General features: G+C 36.2%; 1 protein-coding gene across 1 annotated transcript; it reads right to left on the reverse strand.

Annotated features, from left to right (window-relative positions):
- Positions 1–8: 8 nt before the first annotated feature.
- Positions 9–20,255, reverse strand: LOC113705262 (uncharacterized). The gene is made up of 22 exons (XM_027227058.2): positions 19,128–20,255; positions 14,262–14,377; positions 12,926–13,131; positions 12,343–12,462; positions 11,258–11,386; positions 11,026–11,151; positions 10,426–10,481; positions 10,251–10,350; positions 10,051–10,168; positions 9,620–9,829; positions 7,846–8,161; positions 6,722–6,815; positions 6,206–6,314; positions 4,873–5,144; positions 4,591–4,718; positions 4,074–4,308; positions 2,869–3,057; positions 2,302–2,591; positions 1,178–1,385; positions 780–1,022; positions 424–503; positions 9–315 (listed from the first exon to the last, which is right to left on the reverse strand). The coding sequence occupies exons 1-22, from the start codon at positions 20,000–20,002 to the stop codon at positions 168–170; spliced, it is 4,368 nt and encodes a 1,455-aa protein (XP_027082859.2). The 5' UTR covers positions 20,003–20,255; the 3' UTR covers positions 9–167.
- Between the last annotated feature and the right edge of the window lie 3,358 nt (positions 20,256–23,613).

The following is a 23,613-nucleotide window of genomic DNA, read 5'->3' on the forward strand; positions in this document are numbered from 1 at the left end:
TCTCTCTCTTTCTATCTACGTCATTTTCTAATTTCCTTTCATTTTGCTAAATACCTTTCTACTCCTGTATTAATCATTCTATTTCTACACTCTACACTGAGGCCACGTTAAACGAAAATGCACCAACACGAACCGAACAACAACTGGATGGTGTTAACATGTAAAAATCATGATTGCCAGAACAATTCGAAGTCAGTGCTATACAAAGAGCGATCTTGAATCTCCAAATTTGCAACATGCCAATTTATAAGCTGCGACTGGATACATTTACACAAAACCAAAGCAAAAGGAAATATCCACCATTCACTTTCATCCCTGCATCCACAGCAATTAAGGAGACAACTTTAGAACATGCATTTGCTGTTCAAAATCGCACTAACTCCTTAAATGAAATTATTGAGCACTGCCAATGAATTCTCTTACATGTTCCAAGGCTGAATGTACGGAATTTTTCTCCTTGATTGGGTGGTGTAACGGACATATCCACAAACAAAGGCAACAACCTGATACAAGAATTCAAATTTTAACAAATCATTTATCACATGAATTTGTAGCTATTTTGTTTGTGTGCGCTCGTGTGTTGGGGGTTGGGGGAGGGGGGGAGGGGGGAGGAGATTGGAAATGATTACTCACAAGGAAAACTTAAATAAGCATAATGGCAGAAATAAAGTTAAAAAATCAGATGAAGCATATAATAACTAAAAGATCTGCATCAACCCCCTGCCATTGGTGCTAAAGAACGATTCTAGAATAAACATTTACAAAAATAAGCTACTTACAACATTTATCAGGGATGTGACATTCCACAAAGCATACAGACGGGCAAGACTGGCTGAATGTCTTGGTCCATGACTGAATAGAGCATTGATTCCAGTAGGGAATGGAAGTAAGATCCCCAATGGTAGAATAAACAAAAAGACGAAGACATCGGCCAATGAAACTGAGTACAGCTGGAGCATAGTCAACAAAACTAAGCTGAAATCACCTAGAAGTAGCATTGAAATGACCAAACCAACAAGATCCTGCAGTAAAGGCGCAAGGCATGTTCAGCGAGCAAATAGCACCTTGAATAATATTAACAGCACGACATGCAACAAATACCATCACAGACAGCACAGGCAGCCTCTATGCATGCATTTGCAGAAAGAGAGAGAGAGAGAGAGAGAGGAGCAACTACCTGGTGGCCAACAGGTTTAGTGTTATGCATTAGAAAAGAGAGCGCAAAAAGTATATCTCTTTTCTCCTCAATTTTCTTTAAGCAGTTGACATCTAGAATCCCACCATAAATCTTCCGCCTGACATTACTTTCACTGCTTCTACGAGTCAGACCAAAGAATGAATCTTCTGTTAAACTGGATGGAACTTCCCAATTAATAGTGCTACCGCTGTATCGAGAAAAAAAAAAGAGGGGGGGGGGGAAAGAAGAAGTTATGCTCAAGGGATTTGGCAAAAGGGTTAGCAAACAATATCTATAAATTTTCCGTAACCAAGAGTAATTCAGCCGGAAATCTGCACGTCTAAGAAGACTACCCCAAAGCAAATAGTATTAGAGTTCCAGGACAAATAAAAATCAAACAATTTAACCCTTTTGTAAAATTTATCTAGCTACCTACTACTATCGGGCTTTTCCAGCAATGCTTCAATGTTACCAACTGAACTTTTGGCAGATTATAATACATGCCACTATTAGTCACTTGACTGAGAATGTTGGTTAAACAAAATATTGAAGTACTCCAGACTTAGTCTTAGATGCAGCAGTCAAAACCACCGGCACCTCCCAGGCCGACCTCATCCCAATAGCTTTCATTTACTAATATCAGGGGGATTGCAGCATGCCCTTGCATTGTAAAAATTACTCTCCTTAATTTTTCCCTTTTTTTGGCAAGATGGGCAAAGCAATTACTAAGTGAAAGAAATTTAGAAACTTAACCCCCCCCCCCATCTGTTTTTCTTTTAATAAAAAAAGTATTTATGAGCATAGTGGGACGACAGAGATGGCCATGGAAGGGGCAGTCATCATTGTTGCTGGATAAGGGTGTGGTTTTTTAGTCTGGATTCTGAATCTCCTAGAGACGCAAGTCACATTTTTCTCTTCGGATGATGTGCTTTCATGCCTGCACTAGTTTATTTTGTAGCTTTTTATATTAGCTCTGTTGACTACAGAATTTTTTGACAATATCATACCCGCAAAAGAACTAACAATCATGTCCACTTGGAACACCTATTTGCATTCTTGACTTCTGAAACAAATACTCATGCAACTAACATAATCTGCTGGAATGGTGTAGTATAGAACAATACCGTAACTGAGGCCCAGTCCTAAGAGCTCCATCAAGGTCTTGAAAAGACAAACGTCCAGTATCTCCATCAACAGCATATAACACAAGCCCATATTGACAAAAACCACCAGTGGTAGTCTGAAACCAAGCAAGATCTACATGTATGGCATAGATCTTTAAAGCAGGATTGGCAAAAGTTTCCAGCCACTTGAAAACAGGCCGAAACGTCGACCTGAGGCAACCACGACGTACTAAGCGTAATTGGGCATTCAAACCAGCAACAAATCGGAACCATGTGGTAGGTGGGACAGCCTGCATACTAAGAATTTTGAGAACCATACCTTATTTTTGTGTAGAAAAGTTTAATGAATAGCACATGTGAACAAACAGTGAAATCAGTGCCAAGCCAACTTGCTCGAAGCTAAGGAGAAAGAAAAGCTCATGCATTGTATTCTAGTGTATCAAACATCTCAAGGCAATCAAAATATCACATAAACCGTCCGAGTAAAAACATCTTGCCTTTCTATTTGCAATTGAGGTTCATTTACCTACATCCAGCTATAAACCTAAGCGGTATAACACGACAAACCTGACTCATAAGACTAGTGGTGATATTGTCACTGTGAAGTGAGAAGGGAGCCATGTAACTTCCATCACCTCCAAACAGCAAATACATAGGAAACCTTTGATGAAGACGAGGAGGTAGATCACTTCTTTTCTCATCCCCACCAAGAAAGAAGTCCATATATGCAAGCATTAGGTCAGATGTAGCAGCTACCTAAAAATTGAAAAAGCTCGAGTATGTTAGTATCAATTCACATTTAGGTTGCTCTGGACAATGGAAATACTTTTAATCAGATAAACAAGGGTTCTGCAACATTCGCTCCAAAAACAGTACTATGTTTTGTAGTAATGACAATAGCTAGCCAGGAAATAGTGCTTTAGAGAGAAATAATGAATAAACAAACATAAGAAGCTAAAAAAGGAGAACAAATAATACACCACAATTCACCTGAAGAAAAGCCAAGTCTTTATTTTTTGAGGTGGCCTTAAGAATCAATTACATCCAGTTTTGGAAAAGAAATAAAAGCAGAATGGCTAATCAGCTTACTATTTCTATTGAATTAGTATCATCTGTTATTTACAACTTTCCTATTGTATTTACAGAAAAAAGTCAGAATGTGGGAAAGCAGAGAGCTAGAAACAACCAAATGAGTCATATCAAAGAGCTAGTATGCAATTATTTCCATCCAGAAAACACATTGTGCCAGAAGTTCCCCTGATCAAATCTCGTATACTTATCCATTACTTCACCCAGCAATTGAAAGAAACAACAATAAAACAGACCTATCAACAATTGAATACTTTTTTTCCTCGTACTAACTTTTCCCCTTACTATTAATTTCTCAAAGATTATGACTGTGAATTGGTAGAGCCTATGGATTCTGCTTCCAGTCCTGGCCAACCCCCAAAACCACCTTCCGCCCTTCATCAATAATATGTATGTCCTTTTCATAGGCTCCTATAGTAAATAATTTGCTGACACTAACAAGGTATAATTGAAGCTCTAAAATATAGTAGTATGCCGCTAAGTCAAAAGGAAACATCCCAATCAAACAAGGAAACTCCCAAAAGTGAACAAAAGAGCTGACTAATGTCCAATTGACCACCACAAATAAGAGCAAATTGAAAGACATATCATAATGCACTTGAACTCCTCAAGAGACTGAACAGAATTATGCAAAACATGTATAACTACCTAAATTCCTCTTTTCTATTGAGCAAAAAGCTAACCTTAAGCCCTTCATAGAGAGCACGGGACCGACAAGAACGTAAACAAGCATGATCATATTCTGATCTCACAAACTCACGGAGACGTTGTAACTTGATCCTACGGCGCCATTGCTGCCACGACCATGCAAGAGGATATGCAACAATACATAGAATGCTATGCACTGATCCTTCCCACCACTGATATGCTGCTATAGCATTGATCTCATCTACAAATGTGTTGAATGCACCTTCATACCTACAAATTCAATTTTCAAATGCAAAACAATTTCATCATACTTTTAGTGAGAACTAATCTAAGATCTAAAAGAATGTATATCTAAAAAAAATCCCATCCACCAACTGCAAAGCCCAGAAGAGGAAATTTCGGAAACAGAGAGATGACAAACATGGGTCCTTAGTATGTATAAACAAATTAATAAACCCAAGGCTTGATCTCGGATATAAATATATTTGGAATGCATTCGGACCAGATGCATAACTATAAGAGAACTACAACAGGCCTTAAACTAAAACTTACACAATTTCTTTTATTTCTTCAGGAGGTGTATGAGGAAGATGCCAGGGTTCACCAAAAGTATTAGGACCCAGAAAATACATTCTATGTACGTGACTCTGTGACTCCTCAACTCTATTCGTCTCCAAAACCTGAAAGTTTTGACATGTATCAGACTTTTAGTCCTTTCAATGCTGGCTGAAATTGTCTAGATATTAGATCAGTCACAATCTTGTTATATTATTTTGAGTCCATACATCAGTCATTATAGCAAGATAGGATAATGCAATGTCATCCAGAGAATACCTCATTAAGTGACTCCAGGAATGGAAATGAATGATCAATTTGGGAGCCATGCCGTGTGGGCCCAGGACCTGGTAATTCATCAACCCCAACAAACTTCATTCGTGCAACGCTGAGGACCAGGGCTAATAAAATGAGGAGACCCAATAGGAGAAGACCAAAAAGCCAAGGCCCTCCAAATGTGTACATCAACTCCTCAAGGGCAGTGTAACAGTGAGGCATGTGATACCTCTCTGAAAGACATTGATATGGACAAGGTGTTTCAGTAATGCCGCCTGCAGTAGGGATGTGGTGAAACATTACATTAGCACAAAAATTAAAAGATCAACCTCACTGCCACAACCAAATGTTCGCTTAAACACCTTTACCAAGAAGCAAAATGAGGGATACATTTACAGTCCTACCCTCTTTATAAAACTCTTAAGACTTATTTTGAAAAAAAAAAAAACTCCAATAATACATTCCCTAAGCTGAAATATTTGCATCTATACGCATTCGCAAGCATTAAATATGTTCCACTAGAATTAACAAAGCCAACAAAATCAAGACTCACGCGTGAAACAGGTACACCCTCCATTGCGAAAAGACAGTATATTTACAGGAACATAAATTTTATGAATGGGGAGAGATGTCAGTAGATCATGTTTTGCTTTTCAAAATTTATCCAAGTTGCCCACATAGGTTCCCCCTCCCCTCCCTCCCCCCCCTCCCCCCCAGGGGCTGCCCAAATGAGGCTGATGAAACACGATACCCAACAGATATATTGTTAGCTATTTGAGGTTTAGGCAAATGCATGCACCACTCAACTGATACAATGCATATATATGCCATTGTAAGGACTGAAAAATTCTCTCTTTGTTCTTGGGCCCACATAAGGAAAGGTATAAGTTGGAGGGTGTTAAGCTAATATCTATTTCAGGACAAACCAAAATAAAAAGCATGACGAGTTGATGTGAGGGAGGGAGTAAATGGTTTTGATAATAAATCATCTCCTGAAAATCAGGCTTATGTCTTGTGCTCCACTACAACCAACTTCCCCCCCTAAAGTGCCTCCGGACTCTAATTTACTATAGATACTGTCCCCAAATTCTCAGGCCAAATGAAGATGTAAAGTTCCAAAATAAGTTAAAAGTCAAGAGCGAACTCCAGGAACAAATTAGCCGCGAAAGCAAAAAACAAACACAGAGGATCACAATTCCCAGGCATTGTATAAGTATCCATCATTTGTCTAATTCTCTGAATAGCATCAATGGTAATTGCAGTTAAATTGTATATAAACCCTATGCAGCTCATCAAATGTGTTAAAAAAAAATCGAAGGCATTATACAAGAAATACCTCGGACCAAAACATAAGTAGCACGATGAGGAAGCTCATTGCTAGGGCATGGGAAACAGAGAGAGCTATCAGATCCTGATACATTCTTATATGTGCCAGCTGGACATTCCTGTAGAATCACAAAATATGATATCCATGAATTAACCAACAAATGGGATGGCAGTTCCAAGAACAGAAATGAAATATTTTCAGAAAGTTCTCTTTCTGCTTCAGGTTTGAACCTTTGGAGATCAATATAATAAAGAACAAAAAGGTCGAAAACCATGTAAACAGTATGATGTGAGATTCATTAAATAGCCAAATCCCCCCCCCCCCAAAAAAAAAAACTTTTGTTCAGTCTACAGAAAAGTATATACTTAGTTTCTGGGTAATGTACACACTAAAAACAAATGGAAGCAACAAGTATAAAACATATTTTACTCAGAAGCAAACAGAAAATGAACGATGGCAGAAAAAAGAATGCTTCAAAAAATAATTATGCTGACAATATCACAAGAAGTTACAAGATTAACATACCTCACAAAATACTCCAAAAAGACCTTTTGGACAAGCTTTCCCCGTAATGGTTCCAGCTTCCCCAGCATTACATTGGTCCACCCCAATCCCACCTCTAAAGTAGAAGCACACTGGTTAATGTACTTTGAGGCACAATGAACTAGTAGTAAAGAAACTAATCAATCATCACCTTTCACAATTATGAATTAATAAAAGATTACAGAAACAAGAATCTGAAACTACTTGAAGGCACAATCAGCAGATACCAAAGAAACTGGCCCTGCTGTTTTTTAAATAAAAAGAGTCTTCAGCCACATGAAAGATGTCAGCAAATGGAAATGAAAGCTTGGTACTTACTACATCTGAGTGGGTATGTACAAAAGACGATTAGACCTGATAGTGAGAAACATCTTGACAACAGTTTAACAGGCAACACACTAATCATAACTTTACCCTCATGGATGGAGTGGCAATTGGGTTTTTGCAGTCTCCTTGAAAATCAAGGATCATCATGGTTAGGTATAAAGCAAAAATTCATGAGAAGAATGAATCATCATTCAAACAGTGGGTTGCAGCATTGAAGTGGGAGACAGAATCATATATTCGAAACATGCAAGGCACCAATTGCGGAATCTTCAGTTTGGTATTGACTTCTTGAAGCTACATCTACCGAAGTCGATTTTAAAAATTTTAGAAATTGCAGGGAAATTATCAGCTGCATGCAAATTGTGTAAGAAAAACTATGGGCTTCATTTTGATATCTTCCTAAAATAAATTCAAAAGATGTCCAAACCACAAATAAACATCTCAGTTGCATAGAGGTTCAGATTGTGGGGGTTATCCATGCTTCACCTGCATTTTGTTCTTGTGTCAAACTTTGTTCACCAATTTCATTAATTTTCTAAGACAACATTTTAGCATACATATCTCTTAGTCTGGACCTAAACTAAAATTATTAATACATTAGCACCACATCCTCATGTTTTTTACGACAATGAGGAGCAAAATATCTGCCAAAAGTTGGAGACAACCACCTCATCTTATATCAGAATACCACACAAGTCCAATGTGGCAGCAACTAAATTCAACGAGAGATTGTAGATCATGCATCACATAAAAAATGTACAATTACTATTTCCACTAACCTGGTCAGGATGCTTCCATTTACAGTAGCTATGGGCTGATACATGTCTCCAGTTGGAATATCTGACCAATGGAAGTGAATTCTCCCCCCACCACCTCCACCACCACCACCAACACTGCCATGACCCCCAGCACTAGACATAGCACCAGACTCACCAAGATCCAGGGAATGCAAAAACAGTAAGATTGTTCCACCAGAACCTCCCCCAGGATGGAAACTGTCTTTGCTTTTCAACTGTCCTCCAGAACCGTCTCCATCAGCTTTAACCGAACCTTCAACAGATAAACTTACCAGTGGATGCTCCCATGAACCCATCACTTCATGAATCAAGGGGAAAAAAATGAATAATCAAGGAAGCAGTGCAACACAGACGAGATCATTTCAACATTCAGAAAGCCATGCATAAACTTCAAAGACACATATTTCAATGAAATTGTCAGCAGTATAAGCTGTTCATTTCTCCACTCACAAGAAATTACAGATTTAAAAGATCTTCATTAAACAAATCAGAATGGAAAATTTTAAAAATAAATAAATAAATACTTGAAAAATGACAAGTAATAGTCTATTGACGGAGCTACCAAAAACTATAGATGGTTTATTAAGCTTGCAAATTTGCAGAGAGACCGAAACGATTAATTCATGAGGCCTGCAAATGGCAAGAATCTCCATCTCAACACAAATGCATTATTAAGCTTGCAAATGGCAAGTACCTCCTTAACTTACTCATAGTACCAGGTTTCAAAGAAGAAAGAGATGGGTACTTTCCACCTCCCTGCGATTCAGTAGCAGACCGTGTAATAGAAGCAAATACAATCAGAATCTTAAAGTTCACAACAAATGTAACATTTAAAACAAATAAAAAAACTTCGCTGGGTAATTTTCAAAATATGGTCTAAATAGGAAACACATTTGAAAGGTTATATGGACTAATTTGCAACATTGAGAACAAGAATACAATCTAGCAAGAATAAATGAGCAAGTTCTAAAACCAAAAGTTAAGGAAACATGTAGCTGTAGATGCCGACAATGAAACTGAAGTACATTTAGCTTTACAATAGTTTAAATATAAAAAATCACTGTTATTCAAGCAAAACATACATTTTACTCAAACTCTGTTAATGAAAATTTCTGTAAATATAACTATCAGGTTAATGACATAATTCTTACCCAAGATCAACACACAAAACTAACTCCAATGCTGCTGCAAGTAAAATACCTAATTCCTAATGGGAGAAAAGTCCTAGGATGTACACAATGAACCAAACAAACTATGACTAGAAAAACAGGTTGACTTCAGCAATATGTTTAAGCATCCTGTGCAGCAGGAAAATCTGACAAGACCCCTTTCTTCATTCAGCTATATGGAGACTACAGATTTCCTGGAAGGAACACTTAATGCTTGGGTAACCATCTCCCAAATTTACAAAGTATATCCATTAAAGTATTAATTGTCTCATGTGATGTTTCTAACAGTACACACAATTGTTTAGATTAGTCTACAAAGTGAGACAATCACAATTTGAACTCAATTAAATACCAAGAAGCTAAGAGCCAAGAAAACCAGTTATCTCCACAAGTCAGAATTCTAATACTGTCATCATTTTTTGACAGCATGCTTCCAACTTGGTTAGACAAAATTTGAAATTTTTAACGCAGTATGACCTTCTGGTTCCTGTTGGCTCATTTTTTAAATAAAAATGAAAGAGTTTCCCAAAGTGCTACAACATCAACATTTGGACCAAAGACAGTCCACTTTAGAGAGATGAGCTGACCTAAAATGCCACCACCAGCATTTGCACTAGTTAGGCTTTCATTTCCACTCCCACTTCCCAGCTCACAAGGTAAATTAGCATCCCCATATGACATACCCCCCTCAATGCAGCTATTATTGAAGCATCCCATTCCACCTCTACCACCATGCCCACCACCACTGCCAATACCACTATCTGAAAATGTCCCTTGTCCCACACCTCCAATGCAACCTGAGGAACAAAAAACATCACTGGTAAGGCCCTGGAACAATAATAAACCACATGTATGCCAAATTCGCAAGGTTTTGAAAACAGATTCATTTTCATGCTAAATACAGATGACGAAGGGCCACGCCAATCACACTCAAATGTTAAATAATGCCCGCCTGATGGCAAGGTAGGAGATACACTTTGAATATGGTAATTAAAAAGGAACTCAGATGCAATTATACCCATCCCAGTTGTGCTTATTGTTCCAGAAGAAGGGACACTAATAGTTCTGGCTCTATGGAAATGAACAACAGATCCTATCACGAGGCCTTCAACAAGGATATCTTCAACTCGGCAAATCTGCAGAGACAAACCAACTTGAGACCTCACGGAAGTGAAAAAAACTATATCCCAATAGAATGCAGAACAAGAAAAACTCCACCTGAAGAGTGAAAGACAGTGAAGAGTTCACATTGCAATCTTCGGGTGGATGGAGGAGTTCAACTGGACAATCATTCTGATCACAATGCAACTTTGGTGTCCTATAAAAGAACAACACAAATATAGATTAAAATAGTTGCATATTTGAGATACTATGCAACAATTATTCAACTTACACAGCTTCAGTTGAGGCATTCTCTAAAGGACCACGTAAAACAGATCCAGGACCAACCTGTATCCAGAAACAGAAAAGTCAAAGGAGTCAACTGATATTGTATAAAGTATTTTGTACACACTTCTGGAAAAAACTACCATGCAACTTTAGAGTTAAGCACAGATATTAGCAGTATATAATAGTTTAACCAAAAAAAAGAGCAATGAATCCTTCAACTTACTTTGATTGTGCATAATTATGCAAGAGTAGAAACCTTTTTGTAGTCAAACACGTATTTGAGCGAGAGACATAGTCACATAGATAGATGTTTGCATGCATGTGTTTATACACAAACGCATGAGAGAGAGAGAGAGAGAAAACTAACAAAATAGCATACAATTCCAACTTTGACTAAACCAGGGAAAAGAGTAGAATAGCAACCTGAAAGGCTTAAAACCAAACAAATGAACCAAGCAGTATTTGGATCTAACCAAACATCTTGTTCTCACCAAAGGCACTACTTTTTTTTTAAATAACTTTACGTAAAACCATCCAACATATTCAATCTCATGGATGCTGAAGGTAATGAATGAATAGAAATATCATGCCACAAATTGCTTACATGTATACTATAAAACAACGACAAAACCAGGCGTTCTGCTTCAATGCAATCTCCTGGTCCAGACAAATTTAACAAACCTTGCCCGTGCACCCCTAGATTAGCATTGGAGTGAATAATAGATGACTCCTGTTATGGAAGCCAGGAAGAGGGAAATTAAGAAAAGGTCAAACAAGTCATGAGGATCCAAAGCAAGACGGCATACCAGTAAACTGAAGTAGAATAACTAGAGCACCTTAAGAACAATAAGATTACTAGCTTCAAGCATTGAGGTTTCAACATTTTCATCTCCTTCACCATCAATTAGCATTCTCGAATTCCACATCAGAAACATTTTAACAGACATACGGAGAGCCCCAAAAACCTGAAAGGCCAAAAAAAGGCGATCATACAAGGCTACCTACCAAATTAAATAAAAGTATTCTAGCGAGATCAAATTGCAAAAAGAATATGGCCATGTCAACCTACAAGAGGCCACGTGCAAACAATGCATAAAAACTTCTGTATTCAAGAATAATGAAAAAAACCAAATTGTTAAAACAAAAAACCCATGTTAAGAGCACATCTAGAATGAATTGTACTACTCCATCCACATTTATTTTGTCATGGTTATGATTTTTTTCTGTTGCATAGTCACTCTGTAATGATCTGAAACACAAGTAAATAACCATTTACCTGTATAGACTTCCTTCAAGATTTCTGCAGTGAAGATCATGAGAAATAAACAAACACAATACTTGAGGTTTAATTATGAAAAATCACTTTTCCAACTATTTTATCTTCATCAAACATAAATTTTCCTTACTCTGTACCCAATCATCACCGTGACCATAAAATGGGTCAGCCAGTGCTTCATCCATCCCAACTTGGATGTCTACTTAGAGTTTTAGGACTGTCCTTGACTTAGTTTGCACAACTAAAGATGGGGACTACCTAAAGCTTCCTCAAGAGGGCCTATATGAAATATCACAACTCCACATAGAACTGGTAGACTGCAGCATGTCCTGACAATAGAGCTTGAAAGGAAAAACATGGACAAGAATTCATGCTGCATTAAGTGCACAGAATTTTATAACTGCATGCACCCGCTAAGTCTACAAGAACTTTAAACCAGTAGAAACACAACCACACAGAGAGAAAAATGTGAATATATGTCTAAAAACAACAGATAAAGGGAGAAAAGTAGAGGAACATGCTTCCAAAAAATTAATTGCAGGAGAATCATTTAGAAACACACCATCTCATCATATCAGTATGATACAACAAAGAAAACATAAAATGTTGCCAGTATCCAATGAAAAAGAAAAAGGTTACCGCTACCTTAATAACAGAATCACTCATTAACAGTTCTTCGGCCAATATTTCAAATTCTGACATAGAATAATGTGCCAATCCAAAGCTCAGTTCTCCACCAGACAAGAGGCTAATTTGCCCTTGGACCTAAGACATAAGAATTACAGATACATCAAGTACTTGAATAATTCAATGGAAAAAAGCAGAATAATGTACTGAATATCCACTGACAGTCAATGCATTAGCTTCAATTCCAAAAGCTAATAATAACTGAAAATAATCATATCTGCAGATATAGTAAGGCACACATGGCCAAGGACACAAATAGCAGAACAACATACAAAATATCCAATGAGAGAACCAATACATTACATTAGTTCCAAAGTATATAATAGTTGAAAGTATTCAGATCTGCTAACACAGAAGGCACATCACAAACAGAACAAGGCACGCATAGGCATGGACATCGCTAGTGCTTGATTTGACTTTCCACTTTTATTTGATGTCAATTTGTCTCCTTATTATCCAAAAGAGTTTTAAGATAAATCTGAACAAATAAATAGGTTCTGACTATGTCACTAAGAAAGTAAGAAAGACTAAATTTATAGACCTGAACACGACTCCAAAGCAAGGGAACAGAGGCCTTGGCCTGATTTTGGATGTAGATATTTGTCAAAAATGGTTGAGGAAAGTCCAAAAGAAGTGTGTCTGTATCTGTAGATTTGTTGTAATTGTCAATAGTAAGACTGCGCGGAACAGCATCATAAATGCTCCCCGCTGCACCAGCGTTTTCTTGGCAGCCACGACTGCTTCCTCCTGTAAGAACAGAAATTAACTCAGCATGCACACTAAATCCACATTCCACATTTAAAGCTGGGTAAATTTAAGGCAATAACCAGCAAATTATTGTACTCATTTGATGTTTTAGATCAAAACAGGAACAAACTCTCATCCACTTGTTATCCTATTCAAGGCATAGCCCAGGCTGATGATGACATATCCAAGCAAGGCCAATTCTAAGAGACCAGAGAATGTACAGTAGTATTACAACCAGACCACGGAAGACCATTGCTTTCAAAAAAGCCCAAAATAAGCTACCAACAAACAGGTTAGTAGTATATGCAACAAAAATTATTCCCAAAAAAAGGGGAGAGAGAGTCTATGATAATCCCTCAAGCTATGTTACTTGGACTCGGCTACTGACTCCTGCCGACATGGTTACTCTAGTGCAAAATGATGAGTCAGATATGGGTACAGCAGGGAAAAGTGAAGAGTCTGAGTAACATAGCCCCCCAGCCTCGTTACCTCATCAATTTTATGACAAAACTTCCCAACAGATTAATTTGGCTATACAAAAGTTCCAATGAAATGAACCCCTTCTCTAATCTCTTTTCACCTCTCACAAATATAGACTTGTCATCTCTGGTAAATACTAGATGGCCATATGTGTAGAAACCTGTTGCTGTCAACAAATAGGATGAAGAAAAAGCCTCCCCAATTGCTCCCTTTTTAGGGTTTACCACAACGGATATAAGCAAAATATCGAGCTATAAACAAATATATCACAGGTTCAACCTCCAATAATGCCCTTCAATGCATTCAATTTATCCTGAGCTTCAACTCTAAATTATAGTACAGAAAAAGCCAACAGGATCCAATTTAGATAATTAAGACAGAAATAAAAGCCCCGCGTTTAGGAAAAAAGCAACTAAGGATAGAAAGATCTGCAACATTATTATTACAGAGGTGAGTAGCATAAAAAGGAGACTGATTATCTAGCAATCAAAAAAGTGGACATCAGAAGAAAAGTCAAATTGCAGATATAGTATTTTCCAGCACTGAAAGAACTAATGAAACTTCAAACAATTATGGATAAAGAGCAATATCATGTTTGGCTTACAGCTTGGAAAACTTTTACCACAAGAAAATCATATTATGAATCATACCATATGCAAAAATCTCCGGATCCTCATGGTGGCTAAAAACATCAACAGATACTCTTCCGCCACCTCCACCAGCAAAGCCATTACCTCCACATGCACTGATATAACCACTCCCAATCCTAAACTTGCAAAAATTGTTGTACTTTAGAATAAAACTACATTATCAATACTCATGAGTACTAAAGGTGCTAATAAATTGATTATAACTCACAAAGATAAGAATAATTTCAGAAACCAATAGCATATATGAGAAAGTAATTGCAAAAATTTTGGCTTGTGTCATGACAGCTAAGCCACAATCCTATTATTCCTATTCAATAAGTTGGACCCAAAAAAAAAAAAAAAAAAGCATCAGAGAACCAATAAAAGATTATTATTCAATAGAATGACATTCTCCAGCAAATAGACAAATATTTTAGATAATTATATGCACAAAAGAACTCGTAAAATGGATAGATATGGACTGTGACACAATTACATGACAGTAAACAGACCATGTACAATTCTAGATTATTAGTGAACTCATCCACTCTATGAACAAGAAACATTGTGCTTGAAACACTGATCTAGATCATATTAGCATATCCCTAGAACCAAAAATCGTATGTCAGGAACCATGAAATATAATGGGTATGTTTGGATTGCAAGACTTTCAAATAAAAATCTCAAATTTTGTTTTGCTTGCATCATACACACAATTTCCAACGACCTTTTTATCTCACATACATCACATCACAAAAAGTGCTACAGTAATTATTTCAAATAACCTCCTATCCAAACAAACCCAATTTATCACTACTGCAATGCAACTGTTTAGCAGCCTTATACAGTAACTATAACAAGTATTAGCATCAACAAAGTCGTTTGAAGATTAAGTTCTACTAGAATTAGTAAAAACACAAATAAAATTGAAAAAAATAGAACTAAGATAATAGGTAAAACTCAAATTCTCATTCCGAATTACACTCTGTTCAAAAAAAGCAATGGGTTTATAGCAAATTCTCATTTCTCCAGGACGGACTCCAAAAATACAAAGTATTGCAAAAGACTCCAAACCCACTTCATGACAGGCTGTCAGCTTGACTGGGGCATTAGCTTAGTGTAGCTTTTGAAGGGAAGTTCCCCTCCCACAAAGAAAATCCAGATGCCTCCCTCTCTCCCCCTCTCAAATAGTCTTCAGCATGCAATAGACCAAACCAATTGATACTAATGCACATAACAGGAGAGCTCCTATTGATATTTAGTAACATGCAGAATACAAATTTCCAGTATAAAGAAAAAGGACAATATATAGCGAGAACTGAAATGGATTTGACAAGTGGCAATATAAGTTTTTGCAAATGTTGTCCAGAAATCAACCAAGATACACCAGTTTCATGGTTGAACGCTTATATCCAGCTATTTACCATGCACTCGCAAAGAACCTGCATTAGAAGAAATTACACTTTCCTGTGCATATTTCACAATGTTCTCAATATCTGTTTTCCACTTTTATATGCTAAAAGGTATTAAACCATAAGTAACTTCTTTTATTTTCTACCTTAGTATTGGGAATCTCTATCCCTGAAGTTCATCTACACGTGTATGATTTTTTCCACTTTTCCTTGCTCTAGTTCTTATTAATTTGGAGATAACATTTGTTATTCATTTTTGGGAGGGCAAAAAACCCATATGACCACTGCACCAATCCTATTCCAAGAAAAAACCTTGTAAAACAATCTCTCTACACATCAGCATTGCCCCAACCTAACAAAATTCCTCATTGTAAATTGTAAAAATCCAAATCCCAGTGAAATGCAGTAAAGGGGAACACCACAAAACTGGCCAAAAGCTTAAGCAGTTTAACAGCAGTTAGATGCTTTCACACCACCTCAAAAACAAGACCCTAAAGTATGTGTCAGGATCAGTAAAATTTCAAGGCTATTAATGTCAAGCTTAAGACCTAGCACTAATCACAATTGTCAATTAAAAAAGACGAGACATAGTTGACCATTGATACATCGTTTTAGGTTGATTACGACGTTACCAATTATGCGAACAACATAACTTCCAAATGGATCTTTCAGCTTGCAAAACAAAGAATATTTTATGCATGGCCTTATTGTTTACCTACATAATACCTGAGCAGTTTATTAATGCGATTTGTTGTTAAGCAATGTTATGTATCCTAAATGACTCTAGAAGAATGAGGCTGTAAATGAAAATGCTTGGCATTAAAACCGTATCAGCTCCGGTCCAAGCTTGTAACTGAGTATTGGGTGGTTCTCAATGGCTTCTGATTTTCAGAAGCAAAATCAGAAGGCAGAAAAACCTGCTATGCTGCTTCCGATTTTTCAGATTTTTTGCCTCAAAAAAGGTGTGAACAGGTATTGGAAAGCAATTGAGAACTTTAAAATAACAGCTTTTCCAGAATCAAGAGCTACAATCAGGTATTGAAAATCAATTTAGAACAAATCACTGTCCTTTAGACAAGTCCAATAATAAAACTCAAAACAACCCTCAAAAAAAAAATTGATCTTGAAGTTGACATCCAAAATGATAACAATTATAAGCCCATAGCTTTAGCAAGTTTATATTACAAAAAACCTTGCGTAGGTAATCTCTGCTTAACTCTGCTGGGTTTACACCTGTAAAGTGAAAAAACACAAAAGACGGAAACCTGACAATAATTCAAAGTCTTGCAAAGGAGGGAAAAGGAATAAGGAAAATGTACTGTCTGTCTGAAAACTGTATTTAAGTGCTGGAAGTGAATGAATCGCAAGTTTTTACATTCATCCTGAGCAATATGATACTTTTCCGATCAATTGATACACTAAGCACCAGTTCTTTTTTTTCCCACAAACCAAAAAAAAAATCACTTAACTTTTTAAACAGATAAAGCCATGAATGAATTGTGAGTTTGTTATATTCATCCAGTTCAACATGATACTTTTCCAAACAAATAATACACAAAGAACCAGTTATTTTTTTATAGAAACAAAAGAGAATACCACTTAATTTGTTGAACTGTTTAACAGTCTAGCTTTTTGTCACTCGGTAATGTTTAAAAAATAACTCAGACACACACACAACCTCCTCTCATGCAGAATGCCAAAATATCCCCTCTCATACTGCCCCCCAACACCCCCCCCACCTTCTGTCTCTCAAATACAAGAAAAATTGTATTATGTTTCTGACAGTATATATGACTGTTCATCAGAACACCTTTGTTCTGAGGTCTAATTAAAATAAGTTCATCATATGCTACTTATTTACATTTATTAATCAAATAGCTTTCTCCTATAATATTTGATTACTCATATATTAATGGACCAACTATGGCATTCAAAAAGTAGAAGTCTATTGAAAAATAGAAAACTAAATTAAAAGAAGAAGAAGAAGCAGAAGAATAGCTAATCAAGAAGATAAAATAAACACTAACAATCTAAATGAAAAGTAACGAATAGCTAATCAAGAAGATAAAATAAACACTAACAATCTAAATGAAAAGTAACATTTAAAGAGAAGCTAACTGGACGTCTCAAAGAAAATTCACATACAGCAATCATTCTTAAGTTAAATTGAAGTATTTGCCACATTGATTTCTCAACTTAGGCTGCCATATTGGTTAACAGAAGGTTATGGTTTCATTTTTATCAGCAACTTGAACTGCCAGCATTTAAAATAACTTCCAGATTCCAATGTTTCAGCTTTTAACTTTAGGCAAGAATATAAGCAAGTTCTCTTAGCAAGCCTATCAACCACTGCCAACTTGTTGGATAGAGATCAGCATGCCAAGGTGTTTCCAAAAGAGAAATGCCCCCTAACCACTTAATGTTCTTCATTTTACTTAAAAAGCCAATAATCTAGCAGAGAAACCAAATAAGCCAGAAAACATTAATGATTACTACACAGTCAAGCTAAAATCAGAGTTTCAGGTAGCGAAAAAGTTGCTTTTGCAGGCAAATGGGATTTACATAGGTTGAAAAGAATTAAAATTATGATGACAACAGCAAATAATAATAATAAATGCTTGAGTTTCAAGAAACAACAGCCTTCTACATTCTCTTCAACCTATGAGCAAACAATACCATAATCCAAAGCTTATAAGACACTCCATGCTAAAACAAACTTAATCAGCCCCAAAGAACAGGATATTAGTTAACATATAACACTTTGAAGTTTTCATTCTTTTAACAAACTCAAGGAAATTTGAACTTCCAACAATGATTTTACTCCGTCATTCTTTGCATGAACCACCTCCAAACAATCCTTTTAAATTCAAATTGAGTGAAATCCCAGTTTTCCTTTGATTCCTTGTGTTCCTAATCAACGTAAAGGATGACATTATTTGTATCATTTACAGAAAAGGCTCAAATGATGACTCTAATGATAACAAAAGGAGTTCGGCTCACCAGTAAAATTTAAAAACAAAAGAAGCCAAAGGAGAAATATGTAAACCTAAATCACCCAGAAAACAATGATCCGAAGACAAAATCCCTAAATGAGGGTCAAGAAAAGTGCAATAAAACAAAATTATATACAATTTTCTGTCTTCAATTCTCATCAGATTCTAAGTCAAATTCAACAATTCCACTAAGTGCAGCAAGGAGAAACCACTTATATGGATTTCCAAGTGTACTCCAATATTAACAACATTCTGAATACAAAGTATGAATGTGGATGCAACTACCAATTGATATACATAATAAAACCATAAAACGTGGTAAATCTACTCACAGAGTCTACACATATTAAGAAAACGAAAACAAGTTTTTAAAGGCCAAACGCAAGTCTACATGCTAAGTATTCTCTGTCTTTTCAACTCTACAATCTAAAGTAGACGTTTCTACAAAATCCAATTAAAAAGGCAAAGAGGAGAATAGTTACATCTTAAAGGCCTTGATGTAGATGCTACCACCGGACCCGCCTCCTCCTTTGCTTCCTCCATCACCACCGTCAGCGAGCAAGCTCCCATTAACTTCCAAAAGCTTAAGCACTTTCATTTGAATTATCCCACCTCCACCCCCACCATAATCCACCTCCCTGTTTGTTGTCCCACCTTTGCTCCCATAGCTACAAGGATCCTGCAAATATGACCACCCATATGCATCCCCACCCCATACATCATCTGGAAGCTTCTTCTGGTCCAACAAACAAGCCGCACCTCGTCCCCCATAACCCCCACCAGCACCATCCACCCCCTGGGGTGTCCCGCTCGTCTGGGGAGGAGGATCACCGGCTAAACCAGTAGTATTCACAACTGACCCATTCGAAAAAGTAGCATTATCTGCCGTCAAATCAAAAGTTCCAGCAAAAATAGTCGAATTCTGACCCAAAGTAAAGTTCCCAGAGACATTTATCACTAGCTCGCAACCCGGAAACATGCAATTAACCGTAATATTGGGAAGAATATTAAAATTCCCCTTCCCTTGTATATACACGTTATCACTGATATTCAAATTAGAAACTATATTGCAAGTAGTATCTAACGAACCAACTCCTCCGAGATCAGCTTCGCAAGTCACCGACGGCGGATGAGGAGGCGGTGGCGGTGGCGCCGGAGGTGAGTAATCCCGGTGAAACAAGAATGAATCGAAGTCGCCGGAGTCGTCATCTAAGTCAAAATCGGCGTCTCCGCCACCGTCCTGGACTAAAGTACCATAACCGCAGCTAGGAATCGGAAGCAAGCCTATTATTAGTATCACCACTAAGAGTAAAGTGAAAGAAAGTACAGACATGTCAAAAGGTGAAGAAGACGCCATTGACTGATGAAGATGGGAATATTCATCAGAAATGATGGTTGGGAGAGGGAGAAATGGATTGCATCGGTGGAATTTTTTGCTCGAAAACAAAACCCACCAGAAAAGTTTATTAGTTTTTCGTTCCAAATGCGGTTTAACTGTTTGATATATGCCGGTGCGGATGGAAAAAAGTGGCGCTTTGGGAACGGAGAATGCCCTAGAAAAAGGGGTTTCTGGTGAGGAGCCAAAGACAACTACTCCCTAGCGGATTCTGCAGGGCGAAGAAAAGAGGGAGGCAGTTTTTGGGGAAAATTGAACATGAGGAAAGCAAAAGAGAGGGCAATAAAGGTAAAGGGTTAAGGGGGCGACTGATTACTGATTAGATAGGGGACTAGAGAAATTGGGGAGTTGAATATTGGGTTAGTGGTTTAATGAGAGGAGGGTGAAGGGGTTAAAGATTAGACTGAGAGATTTTGAGGTAGAAAGCATGACTGATCACAACAATCACATCCGTTAAAAACTTGGTGTTGAATTTTATAAATAATAAATTGTGATGACGTTTTCTTTTTTTTTGGGATAATTTCAGAAACTTGCCTTGAACTATTCATAGTATCAGTTGGCTCCTTTGAAGTTTTTAAAATCTCACCCACCTCTCTCAAAATATTTAGGCCTCGAAAAATTCACACGTATGAAGAGATTATTTATTAAAATATATTTCCTAAAAAAAATTTCTTAACTCCCGTATAATTATCTATAAAATTTTTCAAGGGCTCCATCACTCACTATAATCCTTCTAAGTGGTTGATTTTGACTAAATTTAATTTACCACGTTCTTTGTTGTCCCACCATGATCTCGATATAGAGAAATATGGACCATTATTAGATATCAATTTATTTTTCTCTAATCTACATATTTTTGTTTAAAATTTTATTTTATTTTTTGGTTAAGCAATTATTAAGAGCTAGGGTAATGTTGTCACTTTTTGACCTGTGATGGGAATATTTTAGTCTTATAAAACTGATAGGCGAGATAAGTGAAATTTTAAAATTTTGAATAGGAGAACTCAGTGAAATTATGCTCCTCATGGGCAACTCGGTTGGTCTCAGCAAACCTCCTTAGAAGCTGGTGTCCAATGCCCACAAGGATTCAAGTCCTATGGTTATCGTGTTCGGAAGGATGGGGCCTCTCCTCCCGGATGGGAGTGGGATTAGTTGGGCCCCGTAAGAATTGGTCCGGACACCCATTCCGTCAAAAAAAAAAAAAAACTGAGTGATATTATGAAAAATCTCGGGACAATTTTTTGAAATTTTGCCTTTCTTTTTTCATCTTTGTCTCTCTTTCCCTTTCCTATTTTTTCTTGGCTTTCTGTGGATTCTCTTTCTTTTTTTTTTTTTAAGTTTCTTTTTTGCGTTGGAGGAATCTGACAGGAAGGTTTGACAATTTTTATCAAAACGAGAAAAAGAAAAAAGCAAGAATGTTTGAATTGAGATTCTTCCTCTTATTTACATACATCTTATGGTATCTTCTTTATATCTTAATCAAGGAATAGAGAGATTCTTTTCTTTTCTGTTCTTTTTTGTCTAAAATAGTGCAGCGTGATAAGTGATAGGTTGTTTCCTTGCACAAATGTCTCATGTTTGTGATTGGGGGCTGATTCGTAATTTAATGAGGAGGAAGATTAGATTGACTCATTGATATTGAGGTTGAGTGCATGGCTGATTGAGCCACTTTCAGTCAAAGTTTGCAATTGTACTAATTACAAATTGTGATGGCGCCCTTGTTCTATACTTTTGTCTCTTTGTTTTGTCGGGGGAATTTGAATTATGATTTGACATTTTTTAGAGAGAAAAAAGAGTTAAAAAAAAATATGAAGGAATGACTGAGAATGAGAGGATTTTCAAGGGATATATGCATCCTTTTGTCTTTCTTTTTTGTCTACAAAGTATGATAAAGATAAATTACTTCTTTATTTATTGATGGGATGACTGATGAGATGTTTTAACTCTTTTTCTATTTTCTTGTTTTCTTTTCTTCTGATCATAAGAAATTTTCGGTATTTTGTTAGTTCTTAAGTTCCTAAAGTAAGGAAACGGTCAAAAATATAACGAACAAGGAACTCATTGATGCAAGCCTTTCTTATAATTATTAACTTAATTTTAAGTCACGATGTGGCCTTGTTTGGAATGCATTTTTCTGGATTTTTTTGTAGAAAAATTACAGTAACGATTTGATATATGTGAGGTGAAAAGGCGATTGGAAAATATGTTTACAAAAAATATAGCAATTTTGCTGTCCAAACAAGGTTGTCTAAAATATTAATTAACAACCATTTTTCAAAATTGAAATTCTATGTATAAATGCAGAATCCCTCAAGAGGAAAATGTTGAGAAAGTAAAATTATCAAAGGATATCACAAAATGATCTGGCTTGATCTTGTTGACAATGCCACCCACTATGTCAGATCGCGATATAAAGAAGATGATAGGCCTTCGCAAAAAGGGTTGATATGACTCAATTTACAGGTACTCGCCTCGACATATACCATATGTAGTTAATTTTCTAATATCATAGATATCTATACTTACGATATATAAAGCAGGAAACTTGACCTAAGGTTTGGATAGCAAATTTTTTCAAAAAAACTTTTCAGTTGCATTACAAACACATTTTTCAATTTATTTTTTTATCTCACATACATCATATCACAAAAAATGCTATAATAATTATTCCAAATAATTATTTGGAATAATGCTCTATCCAAACAAAGCCTCGAGTTTTGATGTAAATGTTTTTTTGTCACTTTTTGAACTTTCATTTTTGGCCTCGTACGATCTAAATTTTATCATGATCACAACTTATTTCATTATAAGTACCAAAGCATAGCTTTTCAAACAAACTTATTTTCATTATAACTACTCATAAACACACAACATAATTATACTCTTAAAAGAAAAAATCTTAAAAGAGCAAAATCATGTTCATTAATTAAAAAAATATATATATGTAAAATAAGTTCATACAAAAAATAATTTATTTCTAAATTGCACATACATTGGGTGTCTCCTGTATGCTAGTGATAAAAATTGCAAATGAATCGAAACAAATCAAGTTTTTGGTCTAATCGAGTTAAGCCTCGACTCAATTTTACCAAATTTGAGCTCATCGATCTCTCAATGTAAAACTCGAGTTCGAATTTGACAGTAAATTTGAGCCAAGCCAAGTTGGAACTCGAGCCCACTCATGTTTTAAAAAAATAATAATTATTATTATTTTATTTTATTTTTAAAATAATAAATAAAATAGTATTTTTTTTCTTAACAAATAATAAAACATTAGATATATATATGTAATTTTATTATTATTAATATATATATCTTAATATAATCGAGCGACTCGCGAACTAATGAACTAAGTTTTTCTGTGCTCGAACTCGACTCCAGTTTGATGTTGACCAAACTCAAATTGGATTTTGATCAAGCTAACTCACAAGAGGCTCGCAAGTAATTTGACTCGTTTGCAACCCTACTAATGACTATAATTGTTTTGAAAGACTGTTGGAAGAAATTTGGGTTAGGTTATAAAGTGGAAGGGAGTGTAAATGAAATATACTATATTCAAAACCACTCATTTA

Source organism: Coffea arabica, chromosome 8c (genome assembly GCF_036785885.1).
Source record: "Coffea arabica cultivar ET-39 chromosome 8c, Coffea Arabica ET-39 HiFi, whole genome shotgun sequence".
Lineage (NCBI taxonomy): Eukaryota > Viridiplantae > Streptophyta > Magnoliopsida > Gentianales > Rubiaceae > Coffea > Coffea arabica.